General features: G+C 45.9%; 1 protein-coding gene across 2 annotated transcripts in view; it reads left to right on the top strand.

The window, feature by feature from the left end:
* LOC122554624 (regulator of G-protein signaling protein-like) overlaps positions 1 to 12669 on the top strand; it is a 106801-nt gene that overhangs the window by 58772 nt on the left and 35360 nt on the right. For both annotated transcript variants that reach the window (XM_043699945.1, XM_043699944.1), the window contains 2 exons: positions 713 to 806; positions 4105 to 4234. In XM_043699945.1, coding sequence (XP_043555880.1) covers positions 713 to 806; positions 4105 to 4234 — 224 coding nt within the window. The remainder of the gene's footprint in view (positions 1 to 712; positions 807 to 4104; positions 4235 to 12669) is intronic.

Below are 12669 nucleotides of genomic sequence, written 5' to 3'. Positions count from 1 at the left end.
AGTCCTGAAGAAGGGCTTACGCCCGAAACATCGATTCTCCTGCTCCTTGGATGCTGCCTGACCTGCTGCGCTTTTCCAGCAACACATTTTCAGCAGCTGAAGAATTATAGCCTATTTCCTGAGACAAGATGAGTTTGGAGAGTGGCATGAGGGCAGATCGAGGGTTCGTGCAGGGAAGTGTCTTAAGAATGGTTCTGGGTGGAGAGGTAGTTTAGAGAAATGAGGGTGACATTACTGAAACTTACAAAAGTCTTAGGGTGTGACAGGGTAGCTACAATACTTCAAAGCCAAGTGAATCTAGAACCAGGGGATGACTTCTCGGGTTGAGGAGTGACCCAGTTAGGACTGAGGGGAGGAGGAATGTCTTCACTCAGAGGCAGAAAGGTAGGGGTGAATCTTTGGAATTCTCTACTCCAGAGGCTGTGAAAGATGTGGAGCATGTTCAAGACAGAAATCGATATCAGGAAAAGTGAGCATAGTGATCATTCAATAGTAAGTCAAATAGCCCTTGAGACCAGAGAAAGCAGGACTGAAGGCAGCATCCTACCATCCACATATCCTGCAGGCTCTGTCAATCAGTGCAATGAGGGAGAGGGCTGGCAGTGAGGGATCTATCTGTGCCTGCCCTTCAGGGTGAAGCCTTGGGTGAGGTTATTTCTGGGTGGCCTGGCACAAAGTATCTTATTCTCACATCCTCTCCTCCTTGGTACAGGTTTGATCTATACCTGAAAACATACCCCAAGCAGCCTCTCGAGTATTCACCTTCTTTGACGATCCTGAGGTCAATCCAGACGATAAGCCGGAAGGTGAGTTGCCCAGAGTAAATCCTCTCCCTGTGACCTGCATTGCTGTAGCGCCTTTCATTGCCAGTGAAAATCCCAGAGCTCTTTTCAGCCAGAGACATGCTTTTTTGGAATGTTGTACTGCAAGAAAGGCAACAGCCAGATTATGCACAGCAAGCTCCCATCTACAGTCAGGTGTTGGTGCCAAAAGCAGAAATTGCTGGAAAAGCTCAGCAAATCTGGCAGCACCTGTGAAGAGAAATCAGAATTAACATTTCGGGTGTGGCGAGGAAGGGTCACCAGACCCGAAACATTAACTCTGATTTCTCTCCGCAGGCCTGCTGAGCTTTTCCAGAAATTTCTGTTTTTGTTTCTGATTTACAGCATCCGCAGTTTTTTTTTGGGTTTTTATTCAGCAATGTGTTGGTGACTGGTTCATTTGTCTTCATGATGTCAGTTGAGGAGAGACGTATGAGCCAAAGCACTGGGGAGAACTCCAGGCTTTTTGTGAACTACGCAACATCCAACTTAAGAGAATCAGTCACGCTCATAAAGTGGTTGATCAACATTTAGTAGAAGTGACGTCCCTTTGTATGCCGAGACCCATCCTCTGCCACCAAAACGAATATCATAGACTCCCTACAGGGTGGAAGCACACCATTTGCACCATTGAGTTCACACCGAGACTCTGAGGAGCATCCCACCCAGACTCGCCCATTCCTGTAACCCTGTATCACCCATGGCTAATGCACCTAGCCTGCACATCCCTGGACACTATGGCAATTTAGCACGGCCAATCCACCTAACCTGCACATCTTTGGACTGTGGGAGGAAAATGGAGGACCCGGAGGTGGGGAGAATGGGAAGTCACCGGGAGAATGCACATATTCCACGCAGACAGTTGCTCGAGGGTGGAATCAAATCTGGGCCCTGGTGCTGTGAGGAAGCAGTGCTAACCACTGAGCCACTCTGCCACCCATGAATATGTTCAAGCCTTGCCCCTTTTTCAAATAACCCAGGAGCATGGGAAGCCTATAACTGCCTGTTGCTTTCTCCTTGTCAACACTTGTCCAATGAGAGTCAATTTGTGAACTAATCTGCCTCTTGTACTGCTGGAGTATAAATTGTTTGAAATTTGGTATTCTTGCATAGGGTCCAGAATAAGGCAAGACAAAAGGTTTTGACAACTCCTCTCTTCTCAGTAATATCCTCTTTCACATCGTAGAATGGGACCTTTTCCCAGTAGAACGGGGTCATGGTTTGACATCCCACCTGAAAGGTGGTTGCTCTGACAACCCTTGAGCCAAAAGTATGTTGCTGGAAAAGCACAGCAGGTCAGGCAGCATCTGAGAAGCAAGAAAACTGACATTTCGGGCAAAAGCCCTTCATCAAGAATGAGGCTGGGAGCCTCGAAAATGAATGGAGGGGCGGGGGGGGGGCAGGGGAGTGGGGGAGCTGGGAGAAGGCAGCTGACTCAAGTATGATGAAGACTGAGATACCTGAGCGTCAAGTACAGTAGAATCAGAAGGAGGCATTATCTCGAAGAGTTCTCCCCAGTGTTCAGGCCAGCGTTCACCTCCACAATAACACTGCTGAAACAGGTTACCTGACCACGACTGTCATTGCTGTTTGCGGGATCTTGCTGTGCCCAGGCTGCCTATCACAATAGTGGTGTTAGGTGTGTCAGGAAGAATGAGCCTTGTTACCAATAAAGGCCTTGAAGGTTGTGAATGGTGCTACAGAGATACAGAGATAATTCCCAGGATTAGGGTTGGGTGGTGGGCATTGTCCAAAGAAGTGAGATTGAGCTGATTGGGACTAAAGGAGAGGCAATCCCATTGCGATGGGATTCTGGAGGGGTTTGAGAGAGTGGGTGCCCCCCACCCCTCCCCACTGTTGGACAGGAGTGTCCGTGGATGGAGACACCATTTTCAGGATGTGGAGTCAGACGTTTGGGGACTGAGGTACATAGAAACATAAATATAGAAGATAGGAGCAGGAGTAGGCCATTCAGCCCAGACCAAATCTGCCTCCTCCTTGAAAACACAACCACTTTCTGTGACAGAGAATTCCACAGGCTCACCACTCTCTGGGTGAAGACAGTTCTCCTTATGTCAGTCCTAAAAGGTTTACCCTTTATCCTTTACCCTAGTTTGGGCTCCCCCACCGTCGGCAACATCCTTCCTATTTTTACTTTGTCTATTCCTGTTAGACTAAGATAGGTTTCTCCTTCATTTTTCTAAACTCCACTAAATACAATCCTCACTTGACTCAATCTCTCCTCAGTCTTGCAATCCCAGGAATCAGTTTGGCAAAAACCTTCGCTGCACTCCTCTCTACAGCAGGAACATCCTTCCTCCACGAAGGAGATGAGGGGAAATGCTTTCATTCAGAGGGTTGATAATCCATGGAATTCTATCCTGGGGAGAACAATATTGGTGGTTAGATTTTTAGGAATTTAAAGGAATGACAGGACGTGGAGAGCAGGCAGGAGTGTGGTGCTGAACGCAGGTGAGCCATAACCATACTGAAGAGCAGAACAGGTCGATGGGCCAAATGGTTTACTTCTGCCCTTATTTCCTGTATTTATGTGCGAATGTGCTGCCCCCTAGTGGAACAGGAGGAGAAGAAGGATGTTGCCGGGGTTGGAGGGTTTGAGCTAAAGGGAGAGGTTGAATAGGCTGGGACTGTTTTCCCTGGAGAGACGGAGGCTGAGGGATAACCTTTTAGACGTTTATAAAATCATGAGGGGCATGGATAGGATAAATAGACAAGGTCTTTTCCCTGGGGTGAGGGAGTCCAGACCTAGAGGGCACAGGTTTAGGGTGAAGGGGGAAAGATTTAAAAGGGACAGTTTTTTTCAGGCAGGGGATAGTGTATGCATGGAATGAGCTGCCAGAGGAAGTGGTGGAGGCTGGTACGATTATAACATTTAAAAGGCATCTGGATAGGTGTATGAATATGAAGGGTGCAGAGTGGTATGAGCCAAGTGCTGGAAAATGGGACTAGGTTAATTTAGAATATCTGGTCGGCATGGACGAGTTGGACCGAAGGCTCTGTTTCTGTGCTGTCTGTCTCTATGACTCTATATATAAGGAATGACATACCTTTCGTGGTCAGGGAAAGGATGTTTCTCCTTGTGGGAAAGGTGGTGGTAATGGTGTGTGGGGGTGATGTTGATCACAGGAGTTGGTGACATTGTGAGCTGGCACTTCAGGGGAAAGTAGGGGGGTATGTTTTTGCAGTCGCGCAGCTATGGCGTGTGACTGAAAGTCCTGCCCCGAGCTTTCTCTCTATCTGTCTCTCTCTCTCACCTTTTCAGAACCGTTCGTGGAAGGAGCTGGAGGCTCTCATCAGGTCGATTGTCACCTTCCGGCGGATGATGCGGATTCCCCAGCTCCGCCTTTGCTTCATCCACTTCCTGCGCGATGAGGTCTACAACAATGAGCACAGTAAGTCTACAAAGAGAGGGCCTAGGCCTTCAAGCAGGGACAGCGGTTCACACCGGAACCCAAGAGGGTGGGGGAAGCTGCTCTTTGCCACACTAACATTGGTAGACCGTACGAAAGAGGAACAGGAGTGGGCCATTAGAAGCCTACCCCGCTATTCAACAGAACCATAGAATTTATCATAGAATCCCCACAGTGTAGTTACAGGCCATTTGGCCCAACAGGTCCAGACCGATTCTCCACAGAGCATCCCATCCAAACTCTCCCTCCCGTACCCTATCCCTGTAACCCTGCATTTCCCATGGCCAATCCACCTAATCTACACAAACCCTGGGCAATTTAGCACGGCCAGTCCACATAACCTGCATGTCTTTTGGATTGTGGGAGGAAATCGGAGCACCTGGAGGAAACCCACGCACACACGGGGAGAATGTCAAACTCCACACAGTCGCCTGAGGCTGGAATTGAACTGGGTCCCTGGCCCTGTGAGGCAGCAGTGCTAACCACTGAGCCAGCTTGGGTAATCTGTCCTCAAATTCTCTTGCGGATCAGCTTCTTACAGCCCTCAACTCCTTGGCTATTTCAGAAATCCATCTATCTCCTCTCCATGTACTATCAGTGATCTAGCCTCCACAACTCTCTGAGGTAGAGAATTCCATCACATCTCAGTTAGATTCACGCACCAGTGGAAATACCTTCCCAACACCTATCCTGTCAAGCCGTGTCAGAATTTCACATATTTCATTAGGAGCACCCCTCATTTTTCTAAACTCCAAAGAATAAAGGCCTTACCTGACTCACCATTCTTGATAAGTCATCTGTGGAATCAGCCAGTTAGTCTCTTCTGAACAACCTCCAATGGCAGTACATCCTTCTTTAAATATTGGGACTAAAACTTCAGGTGCAACCTCACCAACACCCTGTTTGGTTTGATCCTTGTTTTTAAACTCCAAACCCCTAGTTATGAAGGCCAAATTTTTATGTGTTCCCAACTACCTGCTACATGTACGCTAACTTTGTGTTTGATGCATAAGAGTAGCCAGGTCCCTCTGCACTGCACCTTTTTTGAAGCCTCTCTCCATTTAAGTAATAGGATGTACTGCCATTGGAGGTACGGGAGGATAAGTTTGACCTCTCATTTTTCTCCACTAAACTCTGCTGCGCCTGCCACACAGTGTGTGTTTCAACTCTCATATCGAGCAAAAGAACTGAGTTGACTTTTAATAATAGTAAAGCAATGATATTTATTTAACACAATTAATACAATCATCACAAAATATCCTATAAACTAACAATTTACACTACAAATGCTATCTTGTGCTTTAAGTTAATTCTGGATGATCCTATACCACCACACTAGAATTTGGCCTTGTTTCACTTGACGATGTCATCTGGTCTTCTTCCAATAATATAGAACATCACAGCACAGTACAGGCCCTTCGGCCCTCAATATTGCGCTGACCTGTGGAACCAATCTGAAGCCTATTTATCCTACACTATTCCATTTTCATCCATATGTTTATCCAATGGCCATTTAAATGTCCCTAAAGTTGGCAAGTCTACTACAGTTGTAGGCAGGGCATTCCACCCCCCTACTACTCTCTGAGTAAAGAAACTACCTCTGACATCTGTCCTATATCTATCACCCCTCAATTTAAAGCTATGTCCCTCATGCTCACCGTCACCATCCGAGGAAAAAGACTCTCACTGACCACCCTATCTAACAGTCTGATTACCTTCTATGTCTCAATTAAGTCACCTCTCAACCTTCTTCTCTCTAACGAAAACAGCCTCAAGTCACAAGACCTTCTCTCCATACCAGGCAACATCCTAGTAAATCGTCTCTGAACCCTTTCCAAAGTTTCCACATCCTTCCTATAATGCGGTGACCAGAATTGTATGCAATACCCCAAGTGCGGCCACACCAGAGTTTTGTACAGCTGCTACATGACCTTGTAGCTCTGAAACTCAATCCCTCTACCAATAAAAGCTAACACACCGTACTCCTCCTTAACAACCCTGCGGTGACCAGAACTGTATGCAATACCCCAAGTGCGGCCGCACAAGAGTTTTGTACAGCTGCTACATGACCTTGCAGCTCTGAAACTCAATCCCTCTACCAATAAAAGCTAACACACCGTACTCCTTCTTAACAACCCTATCAACCTGGGTGGCAACTTTCAGAGATCTATGCACATGGACACTGAGATCTCTCTGCTCATCTACACTACCAAGAGTCTTCCCATTAGCCCAGCACTTTATATTCCTGATCCTCCTTCCAAAGTGAATCACGTCACACGTTTCCACATTAAACTCCGCTTTCTACCTCTCAGCCCAGCTCTGCAGCTTATCTATGTCCCTGCAGCGTCCTTCAGCACGATCCACAACTCCGCTGCAAATTTATTAACCCATTCTTCTATGCCCTCATCCAGGATCATTTATAAAAATGACAAACAGCAATGGACCCAAAACAGATCCTTGCGGCACACCGGTACTAACTGAATTCCAGGATGAACATTTCCAATCAACTACCACCCTCTGTCTTCTTTCAGCTAGCTAATTTCTGATCCAAACCACTAAATCACCCTCAATCCTATGCCTCTGTATTTTGTGCAATAGCCTACCACGGGAAACCTTATCAAATACTTTACTGAAATCCATATACACCACATCAACCACTTTACCCTCATCCAGCTGTTTAGTCACCTTCTCAAAGAACTCAATAAGGTTTTGAGTCACGACCTACCGTGTTGACTGTCCCTAATCAACTTATTCCTTTCTAGATGATTATAAATCCCATCTCTTGTAAAGGTTTCCAACACTTTACCCACATCTGAAGTAAGGGTCACTGATCTCCAATTACTAGGGTTGTCTCTACTCCAATTCTTGAACATGGGGACAACATTTGCTGTCCTCCAATCTTATAGCACTATTCCTACAGACAATGACGACATAAAGATCAAAGCCAAAAGGTTCTGCAATCTCCTCCCTGGCTTCCCAGAAAATCCTGGGATAAATCCCATCCGCCCCAGGGGACTTATCTATTTTTCACACTTCCCAGAATTGCTGACATCTTGTCCTTGTGAACCTCAACCCCATCTAGTCTAGTCTAGTAGCCTGTATCCTAGTATTCTCCTCAACCATATTGTCTTTTTCTAGTGTGAATACTGACAAAAAATATTCATTTAGCACTTCTCCTATCTCCTTGGAGTCCATGCACAACTTCCCAATACTGTCCTTGATTGACCCTAATCTTAGACACGTCATTCTTTTATTCCTGATATATCTACAGAAAGCTTTAGGGTTTTCCTTGATCCTATCCACCAATGACTTCTCATGTCCCCTCCTTGCCCGTCTTAGTTTTCCTTTAGGACTTTCCTGGCTAACTCTAACTTTCAAACACCCTAACTGAGCCTTCACATCTCACTCTGACATAAGCCTTTTCTTCCTCTTGACAAGAGGATTCAACTTCTTTCGTAAACTCGGCTCATTCACTCAACCACTTCTCCCCTGCCTGACATGTACATTCTTGAATATTCCTTGAATATTCCTTGAATAAGCTCCACATTTCAATTGCAGTTTCCTTCCCCACCCTATACATCATAAATCTTGCCTAATTGCATCATATTTGTCTTTCCCCCAGTTATAACTCTTGCTCAGCAGTATATACCTATCCCTTTCCATTACTAAAGTAAACATAACTGGATTGTGGTCACTGTCATCAAGTGCTCACCTATCTCCAAATCTAGCACCTGACCGGGTTCATTCCCCAATACCAAATCCAATATGGCATTGTCCCTTGTTGGCCTGTCTACGTACTGTGTCAGGAAGCCCTCCTGCACACATTGGACAAAAACTAACCCATCTAAAGTATTCAAACTAATAGTATTTTCAGCTTCAGGGCTGTCCACTCTTCAAGGTGGTTATTCTTGAGTTACTGCTCTCCAGTTACCACTTGAGTTACCCCGCCTGAGGGTGGTGTTGTAATGATCCTTGTACTGCAAAGTCTTCACACCCTTTTGGGAGGGTCTTGAGTGTACTCCAATGGATCAATCAGGCTTGATCACCCTGATCAATCAGACCCAAACAGGCATTGGTATGTTGATGGCAGGGTTGTCTTAGGCCTCCATTCCTGGAGGTGTTGGGTGCACATAGCCTCCTCCAAATAGGGACGTGAGGCGCCTCCATGTCTGGTGCACACCTCAATGTTTCCGATTGCCCTGAGGACGATGTCCATTGCCTCCATTCAAGCCCAAATTCGGGGTGTGTAGATTAGATTTTTTTTTAAGATTTCCTACGGTATGGAAATAGGCCCTTCAGCCCAACAAGTCCGCACTGACCCTCCGAAGAGTAACCCACCCAGACCCATTCGCCATATTTATCCCTGACTAATGCACCTAACATTATGGGCGATTTAGCATGGCCAATTTACCTCACCCGCACACCTTTGGATTGTGGGAGGAAACCAGAGCACCCGGAGTAAACCCACAGACACGTGCAGAATATGCAAACTCCACACAGAGAGTCACCCAAGGTGGGAATCGAACCCGGGTCCCTGGCGCTGTGAGGCAGCAGTACTAACCACTGAGCCGCCATGCTGCCTTGTAGGGTCTGCAGCTGCCAAGATAGTAGCAAACTGTCTATTGGAGGCTGCAGCCTGACTGGATTCTGCAGTATGTTTATTCACACAGTCACTTTAGTCAAGGCCGGGTTCCATTTCCCAGCATGCTTTAATCATTGTCCATCTTCTGTAACTCCATGATAAATTCCTCATTTTCCATCACAAGTTCACTATTTTGAGTGGCCTGTCCAACCACAAGTCCATCTGCCATGTTTTCTTTTAGTCCCCTCCTTCAACCTATCCATATCTCCTCGCATATTCCTTATGTCTTGATAACATGGAACGAAGCCCTTTGACCCATCACCTCAATGCATGCCCATCTTCTGATGCCCAGGATTTGTGTCACCAACTGTTGGAAGCAAGACTTCACTCTTTGCTTTGTCAGGTTTAGCAGAATTTTGAAAGGCTGCCCCACTGTTGCAGTGGACTGTTGTCCTGGAGATCACTGGACGGGTTGTTACTAAACCACACATCCTTAGTTTACGCCTAATGTAGGCTGTTGGGAATGACAGTGACCATTGAATCAGCTTCAGGTAGTCACCATCAAATTCTGGTCACCCTGCTTTCAGAAGGATGTCATTAAACATGGAAGGATTTACAGGGATGGTACTGGGGCCGGAGGGGTTTGAGTTATAAGGAGAGGCTGAATAAGCTGGGACATTTTTCCCTGGAGCAACGGAGGATGAAGGGTGACCTGTCAGAGATTTATAAAGTCAATGAGGGGAATGGAAAAAGTGAGTTGCCAAGGTCTTTTCCCCAGGGTGGAGGAGTCCAAAGCTGGAGGGCATAGATTTAAGATGAGAGGGGAAAGATTTAAAAGGGACCTGAGGGGCAACATTTTCCCACATAAGGTGGTGCATATGTGGAATTAGCTGCCAGAGGAAGTGGTAGAGGCAAGTACAATTAAACATTTAAAAGACATTTGGATATTTATATAGAGAGGCAAGATTTGAAGGGATTTAGGCCAAATGGGACCAGTTCAGTGTAAATAGGTTGGGCTGAAGGGTCTGTTTCCATGCAGTATGATTCCACGATTTGGAGATGCTGGTGTTGGATTGGGGGGGGTACAAAGTTAAAAATTACACAATACCAGGTTACAATCCAACAGAGTCAAAGAGTCATAGAGGTGTACAGCATGGAAACAGACCCTTCGGTCCAACCCGTCCATGCCAACCAGATATCCCAACTCAATCTAGTCCCACCTGCCAGCTCCTGGCCCATATCCCTCTAAACCCTTCGTATTCATATTCACATCCAAATGCCTCTTAAATGTTGCAATTGTACCAGCCTCCACCACTTCCTCTGGCAGCTAACTCCATACATGTACCACCCTCTGTGTGAAAAAGTTGTCACTTAGGTCTCTTTTATCTCTTTCCCCTCTCACCCTAAACCTATGCCCTCTAGTTCTGGACTCCCTGATCCCAGGGAAAAGACTTTGTCTATTTACCCTATCCATGCCCCTCATAATTTTGTAAACCTCTATAAGGTCACCCCTCAGTCTCCGACACTCCAGGGAAAACAGCCCCAGCCTGTTCAGCCTCTTCCTATAGCTCAAATCCTCCAACCCTGGGAACATCCTTGTAAATCCTTTCTGAACCTTTTCAAGTTTCGCAACACCTTTCCGATAGGAAGGAGACCAGAATTGCACACAATATTCCAGCAGTGGCCTAACCAATGTCCTGTACAGCCGTAATATGACCTCCCAACTCCTGTACTCAATACTCTGACCAATAAAGGAAAGCATACCAAATGCCTTCATTATCCTATCTACCTGTGACTCCACTTTCAAGGAGCTATGCGCCTGCACTCCAAGGTCTCTTTGTTCAGCAACACTCTCTAGGACCTTACCATTAAGTGTATAAGTCCTGCTAAGATTTGCTTTCCCAAAATGCAGCACCTCGCATTTATCTGAATTAAACTCCATCTGCCACTTCTCAGCCCATTAGCCCATCTGGTCCTGATCCTTTTGTAATCTGAGGTAACCCTCTTCGCTGTCCACTACGCCTCGAATTTTGGTGTCATCTGCACACTTACTAACTGTACCTCTTATGCTCGCATCCAAATCATTTATGTAGAGGACCCAGCACCGATCCTTGTGGAACTCCACTGGTCACAGGCCTCCAGTCTGAAAAACAACCGCCCACCACCACCTTCTGTCTTCTACCTTTGAGCCAGTTGTGTATCCAACTGGCTAGTTCTCCCTGTATTCCGTGAGATCTAACCTTGCTTATCAGTCTCCCATGGGGAACCTTGTCGAACGCCTTTCTGAAGTCCATATGGATTACATCTACCACTCTGTCCTCATCAATCTTCTTTGTTACTTCTTCAAAAAACTTAATCAAGTTTGTGAGACATGATTTCCCACGCACAAAGCCATGTTGACTATCCCGAATCAGTCCTTGCCTCTCCAAATACATGTACATCCTGTCCCTCAGGATTCCCTCCAGCAACTTGCCCACCACTGAGGTCAGGCTCACCAGTTTATAGTTCCCTGGCTTGTCCTTACCATCGTTCTTAAACAGTGGCACCATGTTAGTCACCCTCCAGTCTTCCGGCACCTCACCTGTGACTATCGATGGTACAATTATCTCAGCAAGAGGCCCAGCAATCACTTCTCTAGCTTCCCACGGACTTCTGAGGTACACCTGATCAGGTCCTGGGGATTATCCACCTTTATGCGAATCAAGACATCCAACACTTCCTCCTCTGTAATTTGGACATTTTGCAAGGTATCACCATCTATTCCCCTACATTCTGTATCTTCCATATCCTTTTCCACAGTAAATACTGATGCAAAATACTTGTTTAGTATCTCCCCCATTTTCTGCGGCTCTACACAAAGACCGCCTTGCTGATCTTTGAGGGGCCCTATTTTCTCCCCAGTTACCCTTTTGTCCTGAACGAATTTGTAAAAACCCTTTGGATTCTCCTTAATTCTATTTGCCAAAGCTATTTCATGTCCCCTTTTTGCACACTCACACTTTTTCTTAACCAAACCCTCCATTTCTTTAGTCATTCAGCATTCCCTATACCTACCAGTCTTCCATTTCACCCTGACAGGGATATACTTTCTCTGGATTCTTGTTATCTCATTTCTGAAAGCTTCCCATTTTCCAGCCGTCCCGTTACCTGCGAACATCTGCTCCCAGTCAGCTTTCAAACATTCTTGCCTAATACCGTCAAAATTGGCCTTTATCTAATTTAGAACTTCAACTTTTAGATCTGGTCTATCCTTTTCCATCACTATTTTAAAACTAATAAAATTATGGTCATTGGCCCGAAAGTGCTCCCCCACTGACACCTCAGTCACCTGCCTTGCCTTATTTCCCAAGAGTAGGTCAAGTTTTGCACCTTCTCTAGTAGGTACATCCACATACTGAATCAGAAAATTGTCTTGTACACACTTAAGAAATTCCTCTCCATCTAAACCTTTAACACTATGGCAGTCCCAGTCGATGTTTGGAAAGTTAAAATCCCCTACCAATTATTCTTACAGATAGCTGAGATCTCCTTACAAATTTCCCTCTGACTATTGGGGAGTCTATAATACAATCCCAATAAGGTGATCATCCCTTTCTTATTTCTCAAATACCTTCCCTGGATGTATTTCTGAGAATATCCTCCCTCAGCACAGCTGTAATGCTATCCCTTATCAAAAATGCCACTCCCCCTCCTCTCTTGCCTCCCTTTCTATCCTTCCTGTAGCATTTGTACCCTGGAACATTAAGCTGCCAGTCCTGCCCATCCCCGAGCCACATTTCTGTAATTGCTATGAGATCCCAGTCCCATGTTCCTAACCATGCCCTAAGTTCATCTG

This window comes from Chiloscyllium plagiosum, chromosome 11 (genome assembly GCF_004010195.1).
Source record: "Chiloscyllium plagiosum isolate BGI_BamShark_2017 chromosome 11, ASM401019v2, whole genome shotgun sequence".
In the NCBI taxonomy this organism is placed as follows: Eukaryota; Metazoa; Chordata; class Chondrichthyes; order Orectolobiformes; family Hemiscylliidae; genus Chiloscyllium; species Chiloscyllium plagiosum.
The sequence above is the reverse complement of the archived record's forward strand: the minus strand, read 5'-3'. Positions and strand labels throughout refer to the sequence as shown.